General features: G+C 47.9%; 1 protein-coding gene across 13 annotated transcripts in view; it reads right to left on the bottom strand.

Annotated features, from left to right (window-relative positions):
- KCNQ2 (potassium voltage-gated channel subfamily Q member 2) overlaps window positions 1-17013 on the bottom strand; it is a 78143-nt gene that overhangs the window by 39647 nt on the left and 21483 nt on the right. For 7 of the 13 annotated variants that reach the window (XM_052785392.1, XM_052785443.1, XM_052785410.1 and 4 more), the window contains exons 2-9: window positions 13509-13599; window positions 12111-12237; window positions 10771-10946; window positions 9453-9578; window positions 7015-7125; window positions 6230-6325; window positions 5415-5509; window positions 2009-2038 (exon numbers count right to left, since the gene is read on the bottom strand). In XM_052785392.1, coding sequence (XP_052641352.1) covers window positions 2009-2038; window positions 5415-5509; window positions 6230-6325; window positions 7015-7125; window positions 9453-9578; window positions 10771-10946; window positions 12111-12237; window positions 13509-13599 — 852 coding nt within the window. Of the gene's footprint in view, window positions 1-2008; window positions 2039-5049; window positions 5120-5414; window positions 5510-6229; window positions 6326-7014; window positions 7126-9452; window positions 9579-10770; window positions 10947-12110; window positions 12238-13508; window positions 13600-17013 lie in introns of all 13 variants that reach the window. The other 6 variants (XM_052785402.1, XM_052785419.1, XM_052785474.1 and 3 more) reach the window with 2 other exon arrangements.

The following is a 17013-nucleotide window of genomic DNA, read 5'->3' as shown; positions in this document are numbered from 1 at the left end:
CTGCTGTGTGTGCCCCGGGGACAGGGGACACAGGTGCCACTGTGTCCTCCGGAGACATGGAAAAAGGACCTCCGGCTGGGGCGTCTCATGTTTTCTCTCTCTCCTCCTGGTCCGTGTGTCACTTGTTAGCAAGGGAAGCATGTTTTGGTTAAAGGGGAGCTAGGTGAGAAGATCCGCACGCCATGGGAACACACACAGCTCATGCTACCCACCACAGCAACAATTCCAAGCCGCCGGCTGCTGCAGGGGACCCAGCCGTACCTACAGCTGCTTCCCATCACCCCTCCCAGTACAGCACAGAGAAACACCACACTAACTCCAGGTGCCGGCTCCCCCCATCCAAAGGGAAGGTAAATTTGCTATTCCTGCTAGCACAGATAACATTCAAGCATCTGGGGACGGTTGGGATATCATGCCTCCAGCCAGGACGTCATCAAAACCCCACAACACGAGGAGGGCAGCAGCACACAACAGTGGGTGGGAGCGTACACGAAACCGCGCACACACCACGACACGCACACACACAGAGACGGTGATGATTTTTTTGAACAGCCCTAGTATGAACAATTAGGAAGAGGGTGACAAGGAGATGGATGCTGGAATGGGATGGGGACTTAAATGAGTCTCCATGCTGTGCTGGGGTTCCTATGAGGAGCCAATTTTTACCCTAACCATGACTTTATGTCTCCAGCCTAAGCTATTTTTCATAACTGAGAATATTTATGAAACTTATAAATTATTTTAACATAAGAAATGGAAGTGGCACGTTCTTATTTTACTCCCAGCAGTAGAAAAAAGTCTGATTCTCAAAACAGGCTGTTGTTCAGCACAACAGGAAAATGCATTCATAATATTATACTTGCAATTCATTGATGCAATTTGCTGTAAATTAACCACACAAAGCAGTAAGTGTGATTTACTAAGGCTGTAAAACTTGCATCTGTGAAAACTGGAACCAGGTTTGGAAATCAGGCACTAAATCACATCAGCTCTAACAGCATTAATGCATCTAGCGAGGATTGAAACTGCTCTGAGAACAGAGCTTGGCCCACAGTCTTGAAATGCAAGCCATTTATTCTCCATCTTAAAATATTGACTTGACTACACCTTCAGATACCCACCTCATATAAAATATGCCTGCGATTTGAAAATCTACTCTTTTCTGCAGAACCTGAGATAATGTTATTTATCATAAATCTTACACAGCCATATACAGGTCTTCGCATTTGGATTGATGCCGAAAGGTTAAGTCCCAGATTGAATAACTGGGGCTAATAACTGCTTGGCTCTAGGTCAGTCTTGGAAGCAAAAAGTGAAATGGAAAAGTCCTGCTGAGATGGGACATCCCTTTCCCAAAAATCAGACTGGATTACTAGGAGAAATGAATGATTATTTCAGTTTAGCATCCCAGATCGATCTCTCCTCCAGACATTGCCCTCAAAAGCAGACACTGCTGCTACTGTGATTTCATTCTGTGCCACCACACCAGAAAATTCAGCAAATGTAGCATTACCTGGTGGGCACAGCTCCTACAGCATGAAGTGGGATAAATGACACCATGAAGGATGGGAAAAAGAGGGCTGGAGAAAGGGGAACACGCAGGAGTGATGGCAGAGGGAAAATGGAAGTATGAACGGGGAAGTTTTCTTGTTAAGCATTGTATGAATTGGAGGAGGTTGGTAAGACCATCGAGAAATCATCCTTAAAAAAGCAAGCTTATCAAGTGCTCTCCCATTCTCCTTCCTTAAATTGTCATTTTGGCAGACAGTTTCCCAACACTTGTGTGTACCAATAGCTAAAATGTACATGGAGGTGCATGGAGTTAGTCTGTAGGCAGCAGGATGGGGAGTCTGGTTTGGGCTTTCACTCATTCCTTTGAAAAAACTGATCTTCGGAGGTTTCTTTTTTTTTTTTTTTTTTTTTAATTAAAGGCTTTGCATGTTACAGTCCCAAACGAAGAACAAAGAGTGACATGACACACAGTTTCAGAGTCACATGCACTTCATACCTGGACGCACCGTACGTTTGCGTTTGCGTGCTTTTCAAGTGTTTTCACCAAAGAAAACCAAAGGGATAAGAGAAAGAAAAACAGGGCAGGGGGGAAGGTGGGGTGGAGGAAAGGGAAAAAGAAACAGAATAAAGAAAATTAGCACATGAACGAAGTGTACCCAGTGCACCATGACCAGGCTTACAGGTGAGCACGGGAGCGTGGGCTGAGCTGACTCCCGCTGCAGCCGGCTCAGAAACCACCGCACACCCGCATCACCCTCGGGGACAGGCAGCTGGCACCTTGCTCCGAAAGCAAATGGGCACCAAAGAGCAGGGAAAATATGGGGGCCTCCAAGAAACCTTTCGCAAGACATCCACAGCCTTCGGTCCCATCAGCCAGGGACTCCTCGGGCTGGGCTGCTGACTTGGGCGTGATGTGCTGGTGGGGTTTTTTTAGTGAAGGCCAATACATGAATGTAGTTGAGATCAAGGCCCTGTTCTCACGAGTGACAATAAAGAGCAGATTAATTATTTTTTTTCAGCAAATCCAGGTTACGATCTCTGGGCGCACCAAGCTACACGTGCATTACAAGCCCAAACCATACCTGCACGTACAGGAGCCTTGTGCGTATTTTAGATTTGGTTCTACCACATTTTGAATTTAAAGATGAAATCTCAGATTCTCTCAGAGGCCACCATATTTTCCCCAAACGAGTGAGACTAGGTCTACTGCAGTGATGTGAGTGATGTTCTGGAGACACGTGAGCTCCTCCAAGGCATGTGTAACAATTTTTCTCATATCAAGCAGCCAGTCTTTTCAGAGATGCCTTGGGAAGACAGGTAAGCTCAAGTCCCAGGGCTCCCGCTATGAGGAATAAGCAGCCCAATGCTGAGCAGAAAAGATGCCAAGGTAGCGGTGACTGCAGATCACCCCCAGGCACCCAGGAGGGTAGACGGGGATATTGTGTTCCTCCAACCCACTTCCTAACCACACTGTGCGCTGCAGCCGCATGTCAGCAGCCATTGACTTAATGCGGCGCTGGGCTCGACGTGCTGCTAAGGCTGCACCAGCACAGGGCTGCCAGCGCCTGCCAGCTGGCTTAGTGAAGTGGGTAGTCAAGGATAGATGGACAGTGCGAGTGATGGAAGCTGCAGCCAGAACATACAGTTACCCCCTTTTTCTTTTTTTCAATTTTTTTTTTTTCCCAATTAATTTAGCTGACTGCATGCAAAATACATTCAAAAGTAGTTCACTGCTTTCTTGGTTAAAAAAATCCAATTTGACTAACAGCTGAATCCATCGGTGCGCCCACGGCTCGCTCTCCCAGGTGATGTTCGCTTTGCCTGCACACAGACAGGAGTTGGGATTTAAGGGTGAAGCTGGGAGAGCAGAGAAACCTGTGCCTGGGGAAGCCCAGGGTGACGCTGCTGCCTGGGGCCGGCGTTGGGAGCAGCACCCGCAGCATCAGCCAGCAAAACTGCTACAACCCCGCTGCAACATCGTCCTGGCTTTTTACTCAAGATAGCTGGGTTCTTTCCCATACTACATTTTTTGCTCTTTCTCTTCCCCAAAGTTTTTATTTAGCCTCTTCTGGAGCTCTTTACCTTAGTTTTCTTCCTGCGTACTAGCCCCATGGGGAAATACAGGTTTTAACAAGCAGATTAAGTAGCAGGTTATTACCCCAGTACATCCTCATGCAAAAGGGTGTCACTGTATGTCTGGCTGGGTGGCAAGTTCAGTCTTTCAAAGGAAAACCTGGCAAAGTCCACTGAAATCAGCCCCTGGCTTTCTGCGTTTTGCAGTGGACTTCGGACCAGGCTCCGGTCCTCATCCTCCCCAGTAGCTGATCTCAGCCAGTGCTGCAAATGGACAGCGAGAAGGTCAAATACTGGGAGGGAGAGTTTCAATGGGTGGGTTTAGTGCTATTGGAAAACAGTTTTGTTCTGTTTTGTTGGGTTGTTGCGTTTGGGGGGTTTTTTAGGCAAAATCTTGAAGTCGGTTCATAAATGTCTAGGGAAAAAGCAACCGATCAGACACACACTGGGAATGAATCCAATGAAAACTTACTGACCACAACATGACACCCAACAGGTTTTTAAGATGGATTAACAGGCTGGCTGCTGCATTTCAAATACAGGCTAATGCTTACCCTAGGAAATATATCCAGATAGTCTGCCTGAGGGCTAGAAGGCACCAGTAACATGGGAAAACAGAAAGGGATTCACACCTGCAGGGGCACAATACCTGGTGCTGGACCACAGCCCTGCTTGAGAGCAGGGAGTTGGAGCACAGGGAGCCCCATCACTCCCAACAAAACCCCGCAAAGCTACGGGAATATCTAATGAACACGTCCAACTCCTCTACAAACTCAGAGAGATCTGACTAGCCCCTAAAAAACACACCAGAAAGGGATGCGCGGCCCTGCCCGGGATGCAGCGCAGTGTGGAGTGGAAAATGAATGACAATGTTTTGCATTTTAGCTTCTGGGGAAGTCTCCTCCTCGATGCCGCCAACCCCGAGAACAACACGGGGGATGCGGTGCTTCCCCACATCCCGGAGGGCAGCGAGGCATGGCAGGGGACTCTGTCCCCATCTCCATGAAGCTCCATATCCCAAGAGGCTGTGAATTCCCACAGGACTGCTCTAACCTGTGCTGTTTCAGGTGAAAAAACTGCCTGGGTATGATGACGAGTTACCTCTCCTTAACGCAAGCCAGACGGATGCTGCTAAAACACAGCGGTTCTTTATCAGCATCATCTGTCACAGCTCCGCTGTGATCTGCGTCAACAGATTGTGATGGATAAATGAAATGCAAGAAATGGGAAAATGCTCACTGAATCCTGATTTGGTTTTCCTCCTCTTAGAGAGAAAAAAAAAAAAAAAAAAAAAGGAAAAGAAAGAGGGACCCAGGGCAAATGCACCTGGGGAGAGTGCAGGGCCAGTCAAGGGAGGGAGAGAAGTTTGCTGAAAGGCAGAAGGATCATTAAAGACCGGCTAGAGTGGCAAGGAGAGCCTGAGTGGGCACGAGGAGCTGCACACAGGACGAGGGCGGCATTTACCTACGATCCAGGACAGCTCGGGAGGGAGGTCTTCACACCTGGGCACGGCAACTGTCACAACACAATGCAACTAGCAGCGAACGTGAAGAAATAAAGGTGAAAAGAAGAGCGTGTACACACACAGACACAAAAAGAAAAAAAAAAAAACAAACAGGGAAATTAAAATCAAGTCAAAAAGAAATACACAAAAAAACCAAAGCAAAAAAACTCCAAAAGAAAAAAGCATATACCAGCCCTTAAGAGCTGTGGAAATCAACTTTTTCAATGTAAAAGTAGTAAATAAATAAACAAAACTATATATCCAGAAAACAAAAAGAAATATGGAGACAGTGGCATCACGAGGAAGGCGGTGGAGGAGGAGGTACCTGTACATGGGGACGGTGACGGTGCGTTCGTAGTACTGCCAGGTGGAGTGCAGGTCCGTCCGGGACAGGTTGGTGGCATAAAATCTCCAAGCCGCCTGCGGAGGAGACACGGTGGGATTGTGGACCCAGGCATGGCCAGCACTACCCTCGGTTTTATAAACCTCAGCCAACACCGAGTCCTCCCTCTGTTTTCTGTGGGACAGTTCTGACATTCTGCCTTTTGCTTGATTTGATAGATGACGTATTTGGGGTGGGACCATGATATTCCTGACCACGTGAGCCCAGCTAAAGATGCTGTGGGTACCAGGCACTCGCTGTCAGGTTGAGGCCAGGTATCAAATGGTTGTTGTTGCCCATTAGGGAGTTAAAAAATTAGGAGAGAGAGGAGCAGGGGAATGTAAAGTGACACTAATTTCAAATCTCTGAGACAAACACCAAGGCCAACCTTCTGCACAGACATCTGTTATCGTGAAGAAAATGCTCCCAATTGTAACTTTATATCAGTATAAATATTCTCTTTGGGGAAAAAAAAAAACGTTTGGTGAAAACAGACTGTCCTAATGCATTTGTCTTGGTGTGCTGGGCTGGATTTTGTTCCTTTTCTCCCCCAGATTGCCTACCACATATGCTATTTTCCCATGGCTGATTTCCTGGCATTTATTCCCAGACACGACCAGTCACCAGCTGCTGTCTCGCACCTTACACACACGGCCCCATTTTTCACCTGCCCATCTCCTCCCCAACTTCTAGAAGTCTATTAAGCCCCCCAAAATCAGGACGATGTAACCCCAAGGTTCCTTGGATGTGATCCTCACCTGAATCAGGCCCGCTGCTGGGTTCCGCCTCTTCTCGAAGTGTTTTTGTCGATGCTGCTCTTGAACCTTCAGAGCAAACCCCGAACCCAAGATGCCCTGGGCAAGAGAACAAAATTTTGCAGTTAGCAGGGCGTTAGCTAAGCTTTCACTTAAAAATTGCAGCCAACTTTCCCTCCAAAGGTTTGTTCTGGCTCATTTTTTGCTTCAAACATACAGAGGAAGGAACGAGAAGCCTCCATCCAAGGCAGCCCTGGCAGACACACTCCCCGTGAAGGGGCAGCAGACTTTGCTGGCGCTCACTGGAATTGCTGCTTTTCCCAAACTACCTCCAGCCGGCTGATAAAATACAAAATAACCACACTGTGCTGGCATTCAGCAAATTATCCCCATAGGGGAAAATCAGATCCGTGCAATACACTGAAATGTACTGCGAAAAGGACAGGGCTAATTTGCTGAAATAGCATAATCACCCCTCAGAACAGCCTTTTGCAGGAAAAAAACATTTTCACTTCAATAAACATTTGTGCAGTGCCAAATCTAGAGTTTCCATCCTGTTCGCTCATAAGCATTGTGTCTGAGCTGTGGATATTCAGATAGGGGTGCCCTTTTCCCCCCTTTTTTTTTCTTTTTGACTCAACAGTCACAGAGCAGCGGCAGCGGGGGGGTCTCTGGGTGCATCACGCCGCTGGACGTAGCTGTTGCGTTGCCACCAGCTCCGGGGGCCGGGGACAAAGGACAGAAGAGCTCGTCTCTCCTCCCAGCAAAACGCTGCAGCCCCCACTTACGGCAGGAAGAGCGAAGAAGGAGACGCCGATGAGCGTGAACGTAGCTGCCAGCAGCCGCCCGTTCCAGGTCTGTGGGTACTTATCCCCGTAGCCGATGGTGGTGAGAGTAATCTGCAGGGAGGAGAACACCGCACAGCCCTGGGTCAGCCAGCCTAAAAATTAAAACAACCCGGCCGAAACTCCCGCAACACCGGAGTGGGACATGGAGGGTCACCATTTGCCCTGAGCTGGCCAAGTCAAGGTGAAGCTCGGGTACCCGGGATGAACCCCAGCTGCTCGGGATGAGCATCTCCGTGGGAAGCAGCAATGCCCTGATGCCCAGGACACCGCTGCCGCCCTCCCTGCTTGGCACGCTGAGTTTTCACGCCAGTCGAGAGCGTTTTCGTGCCTTTGGCTGACACAGAGAGAGCTGCCATCTGGTGCAGAAGCTTGCAGCAGCTCGGAGCCTCCCCCGGGAGATGGGGTTGTGCCTTCGGCAGGGGAAGCAAACCGGCACAGTTCCCCCAAACTCCCTTTCAACATCTCACGAAAGAAGGCAGGGCTATTTGCATGCATACAGACCTGATGCTGTTTATTCCTAATCTTCCCAGCACTGCCTATTAGGCAGTCTCCCTTCCTATTTAAAAACAGCGTATTAGCCCAACAGGATGAATTATGGCTGCTGTGTACAATCTAATTTAGGGATGTTTTTTTCCCTCCTCGGTATTATTGCAGTACACCAAAAGAGTGCTGGCAAGCTGCTGTATGCATTTTTGGGGAAGAAGCTGAGAGATTTGTTGGAGCCAAAGAATCCCCTGAACTCCAAACTGCAGGAAAAGACACATTTTCCTACTTCAGTCCACGGACATCGCTAGTGGGAAATACTGGGTATCCCCTAAGGCTTCCGAGAGGATTTGGAGAGCCTGGGATTGCCAGGGCAAGGCAGGGAGAGATGGTCTGATTAGGAACATCTCTGAGACTTCTGCTCAATGGACCCCAACGGTCCCTGTGACAAGTGGAAAGTTGTCCCCATCCCACAGCCTCCGCAGACAGAGCTGACCGACACCATGCTGATGTGGCTTTGGAAACCTCATGCATTCAACTTGGAATAAAATCACTTTTACACAAATGGAAGTACGATCCCAAAGCACTGTTTAATTGGACCCACTAAAAGCCCTATCAATTAGATGCCATTTTGACAAAGCGGTTAGGAAATGCATCTACGTGGCTATTCCTCACTGAAACACAAAGTTGAAGCAATGCTCTCTCCATAATGACTGTAAAGTTGGTTTACAAATTTTTTGTAATTTATATAGACAACTACAAGGATTGGATCCACTAAGATCGGACCAAGGGATGAGTTTCTGAACCTGAAATTTGATTTATTTTGCCCATCTCTTAACAACCATCTGTACTGGACCCATGAGCTGGACAATGACAAAACCTGTTTATTTTAATAAAGCTCAGATTTTACTCGGAGCTTCTTAGTGGCAAAACAGCCTGGTGCACCTCCATGTCCCGAAATGGGGCAGGGGTGATCCTCTGCCAAAGGCTCACGCAGCCTGGGAAGCAGGAGGGATAAATCCGCACAAGGGTCTCCCTAGACTGAGCTCTAATCTGAGCTGTCACTTTTTCCTCATTGTTTATTTTCTAGTTATGTCAAATTGGGCTTTGTTTTTATTTTTCTGTCACAACCAAGGGGCTTGAAAAGCAATTAACTGCTTCTTTCCCTTTGTTGGAACAGAGGAGCTGCTTGATCAGCCGATTCCTCCCCAAGCCTGTTATTGGGATTTGATCAGATCTGGGATTTTCATTACATGCTTTGTAATCAAGGCCAAACCAGCACCACAGTGTCGGAGCAGAAGAACAATAACGCAAGAAGATTAGAACATCATTAATTCTCTCTTTGTTAGTCGGGCGGGTAATCCAATAATTCACATGCACATGCACACCCAGAGCAAACTAAAAGTATTGCCCTTTCCTCCTCTGTCAGCAAAGATGTGAAAGGGGAGTGCTTTCAGCACTGAAGTCTCTCTGGTACTTAGACCCTATTAATTTTATAAAATTTATTCCAGCGTGTTTAACAGCACGTTGCCCAAGTGCGATTATAAATAATTAAAGGACGGCAATACTTGTCAAAATGATGATCAAAGCACCCCGTAGCGTGGGGTCTTTATTTGACCTGCCTCTACTGTTGCGACAGAGCTAAATCCCACAATTGAGAGCGCACGAGTTCCCAGTTTCCTTGCAGCTCCAGCTAATTCAAGAAATGTGATTCACCAAAATTTTCTACGAGGTTTTTTTTAAGAAAAAGAGCTAAGTGGAGTAGCCTGAAACCATTTAATAAAAATGTTAACTAAGCACTCCGTAAGTCGATTCCTCACATAAATGATAGAAGATGGAGGGTTAATGGACATTTTAGTTTAATAACCAGCAGCTGTTCTATGAAAATTACTTACCAGACCCCACCAGAGTGCATCTGCATATGTATCAAAGTGCTCATTTTCTCCTTTCTCGGCCAAGTATACCAGGAAAGAGGCCAGAATGAGGCACAGGAAGCCAATATACCAGGCAGTAATCAGCTCCTGCAAGATCATTAAGGGACAGAAGAGAATAATTGCAATCCTGGTGTGCATCTCCAAAAGCCGAGTTACTTGCTTGAGGTTGGATCTGAACTTTCCCTGTATTTGTTTAGTCTTTGCAGCTTCGGTTGGAGATCAGTAGTGCCACTTTTTGAGATGGGACCACGTACTGGTGGTGGCCCTGCAATGCACATGGGGTGATCCCTGTCCTGAGGACCCCATCATCTAAACACATACGGCAAATAAACACATATGGCAAATGGAGAAGGAAAGGGAGTGTTAATAGCTCCATTATTTCAAGATGTGGAACTGAGACTAAAAAATAATAATAATAAAAAAAAAGTATTTCCCCAGTTCACACAGGGAAGTGGGGTTAAAACTGAAATGGGAACCCCCAAATCCCTGGGGACTCAGCTTAGGGCAGGTCCCTTCCACTAACTGGGGAGGAGCTACAAAGCTGGGATCTGGATACAACATCCCCTGATTTCAGGGAAGTTTTAATTCAGAATTCACGCGAGTGATTGGTTTTGGATGAAGTTAATACAACGGTGGACAAGACACCCACGAATTCCCTATGATTTTTACATAGTTCTGGACAAGGTGGCTAAGCTTTTCAATGGAAAAAGTGCAGGAAACGGCAGAAAATTTAAATTCATAATTCAGCAGCAAGAAACAAAAAAAGTGATCAACAAACTCTTCCCAAACCAGAGAAAGGCCAAGGTGCCTTACACCAGGGAGCAGTTCTGCAACTGGTACATGATCTCATGTTGGGAGGAGGAACCTGGCACAAGAATCATGTCTGCGAGAGGCTGCTGCTCGCAGGATGCGCTTTCAGAAACGCGTCCGCTTTGAAGCATGCATCCCAGACAAAGAGCTCGCAACAACACCTGTGCTTAACGAGGCTGCTGGCTAATTGCTAACTCTTGGAAATGAGCTGTGTCAGCATGCAGGTGGTCACGATGTTCAAGATATTCCCTGCAAGCATCCGAACATCCCTCGTTTCTCTCCTCTACTGGCTGGAGGGCTCCATCGGACCTTGTCTCTGATTTTGCATTGCTCCCCATGTTACTCTATGGTGACTTTCCAATCTCCCCAAGCCTGGGAGGTGGTTGGGGTGGAGAACTGAATCAAAGCAGTGTTTCTGGTAGGGGGAAAGTGAAGAGCAACTCAATGTCCTTGCTTGGGACTTGCTCACCTTACTGTGTGCATAGACCACGGAGCCCAGGAGCTTCCAGGTGCCGCCCCGCCGGTCCATGCGGATCATGCGCAGGATCTGCAGGAACCTCAAACTCCTGAGTGCTGAGGTGGCAAAGACGTTCCCTTGGGACCCCGCCGCCAGCACAGCGATGGATGCAATCAGCACCATGATGTCTGCACGAACAGAGGGCATTGAAAGCTGGAGAAATGCTGCTGAACCGTTCCCAAATGGGATGGCACTCCTACCGCCGCTGGCAGCAGAAGGCTGTGTGCAAAAGGGAACTTGTATCAGTCGTATCTTGTGTGGAAGGATGTAGCATAAATCTTAACCTGGATGAAGGGAGTCACTACACACCTTATGGAAACATCCTAGTATCCTTCTCCAGACTCATCCTTCCTATAGGAAACGTGTCAAATACTGCAAAGCCTGAGTTCTGATATGGTTCAGTGTTAACACTGCTAAACTGGATTAAATCCTTGCAAAATGCATGCCTTTTTTTGATCAGCTGCAGCTGCCTGTTACACAGTGCTGTCCAGAGGCGTGAATTCCCCTGTCTAAATTAGGAATGAAAACCCAGAGCTCCACCATAGCAATCCTATGGTGCTCACGGACAAAGAAAGGCCAAGAAAAAACAGCCTTGCTCTATATATCCCAAATCTGAGGATCCTGAAAACCTCTTCCCTGGTTTTCCATGCAAATTTTATAGGAGTGCTTTTCTGTGGAATAAGCTAAAATCCTGCATATGACCGTTGCCAGCTCCTGGACATTTGAAAGCAGGCTCTATAGCGAATGGCACGGCCTCTCTGCCCACTCCTTACCCCGTTAAAAATAACTGTAGCGTACAGATGGCCCCTTTCACGAGAGGACTGCCGAGTACTTTACAAACAAGAATTAATTAAGTCTCATAACTCCCTTGTGAGGCAGCTCATCAGCACCAGGAAAGGCAAAGTGAGACACAGAGAGTTTCAATGACTTGTGAGCAATTCGGTGTCAAGGTTGGACACAGGATCGCAGGATCCCAGCTCCTACGCTTAGCTTCTCCTGGCTAAATCCCCATTCTGTGGCTGTGGGCAGCTGTCAGCGATGCCAGGGGTACCCAGGACAACGGGACGGCTCCCAGGTCCGCAGAAAACACGGTCGGCCACGTGCAGAATGAGGAAAACGACAGCCATGGATTTAGGACTTTTGCCTTTGCTCTCTTTCCCTTCTCAAAGTGACTGTGAAGCAGCTGAGGATCAACCCTCAAAATGCACGCAAGAAGCCGGAGCATCGTGCAAGCAAGCGCTTGCAATAGCCACTTTGGTTTGGGAAATCCCAAGCAGGGAGGCAGGTCTTACCGATGACACAGAAAGGTTTGCGGGCAAATTTTAACCTTCCCCTCCAGCCCCGGTACCGGCAGCAGCAGCCGGCCGCCCAGATCCTCACAAAGTATTCGACCCCGAACACCACGATGGTGACGATTTCCTGCAAGGGAGACAATGCCATTAGTCAAGAAAGAAGCGTAATGGAGAGCACGCTCCAGAATCAAATACAAACCCATAACTGAGACTCCGTACACCTCAGAAAATACATCACAGAGCTGCCTGCACCAGGACTGTTAATGGAGAGCCCAGGCTTGAGAGACTGTCAGATCTCTGCTGTTGTGTTTTCCCTCACCCTCCCCTGGGGTGGCGAGATGTACTGCACATCGTAGCCTGTGAACTAGAGTTTTACCCCTTCTCGTATTGTGTTTGTGTCCCCCGTCACAGGACTGACGAGTACCTGCTTATCTCCCCACCATCAGTCTCCAGGACTTGGCTAGGTTAACGCTGAGCAGCTCGGGGGAAGACCAGAGATGGGAATCACTGGCTACTCCATCCTAGGACTCTTCTCAGGGGATACGAGCTTTTTCCCCAGGAAATGGGACTGGGTTGTCTCTGTGTGCTGGGCTATCTTGTGCAGAGGCAGTGGAGATCCTCTACCCCTCGATGCCAAGGGAGCACGCCGATGCTGTGCATCGCAGCTCTTCGCATCGCCACCCAAACACCCTGCGTGCACTCCCTTCCCTCTGATTTCTTTAGCAGCGGCACTTGCCTCAGCTTTCTCATCTATCAAACCTGACAAAGCCCTAATTAGTCTGCAGCGCCTTTTGATGTCGATGTAAGGCAGGGACCGGGGAAGAGGAAGAAAGAGGAAAGGAAAGGAGACGGGCGAATCCGGCAGCCCCGCGACGTGGCGGTGCGTGCAGGATCTCTGCTGGCTCTTGATGGCAGAAGCCACACTGTCAGTGCGAGGGATGCCAGGCTATTTAGGGAACAAAACTCTGCAGCTCGATGACAGATCAAATAGTTGCAGGGATATTATAGTGTGGGAGAGGAGGCAGCTACGCGGGCTGCTCCCTACGCAGTGCATCCGCAGCTTTAAATCTTGGGAGCTGTTGGACATCAAACTGCTTTTCGGTTGGGATCAGTCTTGCTACTGCGTTTTGCAATTGAAGATAAATGCAGAAAAAAAGAAAAAGTTTAGAAAGAAGGTTTTTACAAGGTCCTTAAAGATATTTTGTTTATTCCTGATACAGATTTCTCCTTTTCACATTTTTCCTACTTCTTACCTGCAGGTCCCAGTGGTCCCCTTCTCACAAGCCACGGTTTAAATTCTTGCCCCAGTTAAAAACCCCCAACCTCAGGTTTTTTGTGTGTTTTTGACTTTGTTTTGATGCCTCACTGATGACTTCATTTGCAATCCCCCCCACTTACCAGGATGTAAAGGGCCCCTTCTGAGCTGTTCTGGTACTCATCAATGGTCGAAAAGACAGACAGCACCAGGCAGGAGAAAACTAATAGAAAACTATATAACACAAAAATAAAAAATAAAAAAGAGAGAGAGAACATCAGTCTTCAGAGCAGGAATTTTTTACACTTCATCAAACTAGTCCAGAGAGCATTTTTGGACGTATTTCTCTAGGAGTATTTACTGTGCTGCTGCTACAACACCACTTAAAAAGGGAAAGTAAAGTCCCTGGTTTTATTAACTGGAAGGGTTATGTGTGGATGGACCCACTGGACTGTTCCCAGTTTGCCCAGTGCCAATCCAATTCCCCTCCCAGAGCTGGCGGCTCAGCTCGCCTCTGACATTATTTCCCCAAGGAACTGTCAGCTCTTACTGCAACATGCTTTCAACAAGCATGCAAATAAGCAGGAAAACGTATTAATGTGATAACAGGTGACCAGGCTGGCTGATGAGCAGGAGCACAGGCTGAACACAAACCCAGAGAAAACTCCACTGATGCTCTGCTTCTGCATTTGCACCCACAGAAGCTTACACAGGAGTGGCCCTGCATTTCCCATCCTTGCCAGGGTAGGACGTTTTTGGGTGGATTTAATGTTCCTTTCTTAGGCAGGGACTCTAGATTAACTCCTTACTGCCTGGAAAGGCTGGTGACTTTTTAGATTTGTTGTAGCATCACTGGGAAGCGGATGGTTGTTACTCTGCTTTTCTGTGTCCAGGCATGGGATGCAGCAGGGGTTTGATCCAGCCCAAGGGATGTGATCTTGGTACTGTTAGTACCTTAGTATAAAGCCAGAGCCCCTGCCACTGGGGAGGGAGCTAGGCTGGCCTCTCTGTCCCAGCCCTGCAGGGACACCGAGCCCCATCCTGCTGGGAGCTGGGGGGGACACCCAGCTTTGATATCAGCTCTCTCAGTCTCTTCTATTTACCATGAAATAGGGGAGATTCTCAAAACCCCCTTACAGTGCACGTCCAGGTCTCATTGACATCTACTTCCATAGGCTGTCCCAAAAGCAGCCTCAGAAGTGCCACACCACCCCATCATTCATGGGCTGTTCCCATCAAAACTGCCCACTCTGTGCTTTTTGTAAACACTGGATGTACTAGTGCAAATCTAAAGGCACAAAATGAATGACAGGAGCTCGACTCTGTTCTGACACTCGACGCCTGAGTCTGCAGCTACAGAGGTGTCCTGGCATCTGCTCACGGATGGAGAAGGTTTCCACCAGCCCGCAATGCCCACTGCTTGCTCAAACAAAAGGAAGGAAATTAATTTACTGAAGATCAATTTACTGATACGATAAAGTAGGCCAGCGCAAGGAGAAACTAAAAGATGCATTCTTTAAAAGCATTAAATAATTCATCTGTCTGGCTTTGTCTCACATTCCTACAAAGTGCATTTTGAATACTTATAAGGTAGGGTTCAGCTGGTAGGTGCTGTTCCTTTTTGCTGTATAAAGCAGAGGAGTTTCACAACACTGGGTCATGTTTGTGGTTTTTAAAGGACCATTAATGTCACAGTAACAAGTAAAAATAGGGGGATCTGCAGTATTTATTTGAACCACGGGCTGAAGCGTCCCTGCCTGCTGGAGGTAAAGGACCTTCAGAGCCATCTCAGCGAAGGCTGAGCTTTGTCAGCAACAAGATGAATTCAGTGCAGACCAGATAAGGACAATTGCCTGATTCCTCACTGCAAATTTCCCCTTCTCACAACAGGTCTGGTACACGGAGACTTGAAACAACCTCAAGAGAGTAAGAAAATATCCCTTGCAAACCCACTCATGATGTCGCTTAATGTCTTCTCTGGGTGTCACTTAAAATGTTTTTTCTCCCCAAGCTGGTCTTTTAAAACCCTTGCCATAAACAAGCCTACCACAACCTGCCCTGCAGCCAAATGGACTCCATCCATCCCTACATCCTCCAAGTTGCCTGGTCCACCTGGAGCTGGAGACGGGACCCCACTGGTGCCCACACTGTGGCAGGGGGGAGCAGAGCCCTGCACCACTGGAGGGAAGGAGCTGCAACTGGGTCGGGCAGCCCTGCTCCCAGGGTGGCCCAGATTTTGCTGCAAACTTCTGCGCTGGAGTGAGAAACAAATGAATAATCAATGAAAGAAGAAAGAGAAGAAGAAAACAAAAAAAGATAATGGAAAGCGATCGGGGGGAGGAAAGAAAATCCTACATTTTCTGATCAAAGAAGTACAACGTGGGTTGTATTTTTGTAACCAAACGTCAGAGTAAAATAAAATGCCTGAGGAGGTGCTGAAAGCAAAGCGCCAATATCAACACAGGCTTGCACACCATGTTTGCTAAGGCGACTACTTCAGACAGATCCAGAATGAAGCCACGCTCAAACGATGAGTCCTGGCAGGGACAAACACCACGAGAAAGAAAATTCCTGTATGTTAAGTTTGTCACTAAACATATATTGAGGGGACAGAAAAATGAAAGGAAAAGAAATCGCTTTATCACTTCGCATCCCAAGGGTGGATTGTGCAAGCAGCGGTTATGTGGGGAGAGCCGGGGCAGCTCCAGGCGCTGCTAGGGCAGCGACACATCTGGGTGCTGCTTCTTCCCTTCCCCAGCACATTGCTGCAGCCTCATCCCCAGCCTCTCCATTCCCCTCATCTCCCCAGGGCCAGCTCGGTGCTGCTGTAATTTCGGCTCTGCGCTCCTCAGGGCTCTCATTGCCGGGGAGACCTGATGCAGATCACACTTGCAGGGCCAGCATTAATTACAGCACTGCCGAGCATGGGAGGCAACGGGGAAGGCGCCAGCTTCTTCAATGAAGCATGGTTGCTCCATGGCCAAATCCCACATGGACCAAAATCTCCCCTTGTCTCAGTCCTGATGGGGATGTTCAGCCACCGGGTAAGGAACGGTCCTGCCAGTAAGGGATGCAGGCACTGGCTCATCACAGGGTGAGCTGCACAAGCATCCCAAAATAGCTCCACGGTGATGCCCAGCTGCTCTGTTTCACCCTGTGGTCCACAAACCTTTGGAAGGCCGTACAAAGAGACGAAGAGAATGAAACCTTTCTGCAAGGAAACTGAATTCAGGGGTTTGGGGTCTGTATGGCTCCTGGGAGGCTTTGAAGAATCTGCAGACCCCCTACAGCTGCAGGGAGGGTGAAGAAGAAAGCTGAGAGGTATGTCCACACTGAGATAGTGTGTATCCTCTGAGCTCCCACAGGCGGAGGGCAGTGGGGAACAGGAAGGCTGACTCTGCTTTAATTTCACCTAATCTACCCAGACAGCACAGGAAAGGGCTCCAGATAATAATGGATACCTAGGGAAAGAGAAACAGGCCAATAAATAGTGTAGAGGTTGGGATGAATCTAATTTTTAAAGCTGCGTATCTAATCAAAGCAAATTATGTCTGCAGCCTGACTCTGGGTAATGTTAATGTGCAATAAGGAACATTAATTATGTCCCATCTAATGATTTTTACATTAACGATGCCAATTCTGCTTAGA

This window comes from Harpia harpyja, chromosome 1 (genome assembly GCF_026419915.1).
Source record: "Harpia harpyja isolate bHarHar1 chromosome 1, bHarHar1 primary haplotype, whole genome shotgun sequence".
Lineage (NCBI taxonomy): Eukaryota > Metazoa > Chordata > Aves > Accipitriformes > Accipitridae > Harpia > Harpia harpyja.
Note: the sequence above shows the minus strand (reverse complement) of the source record. Positions and strands in the feature narration are given on the sequence as shown.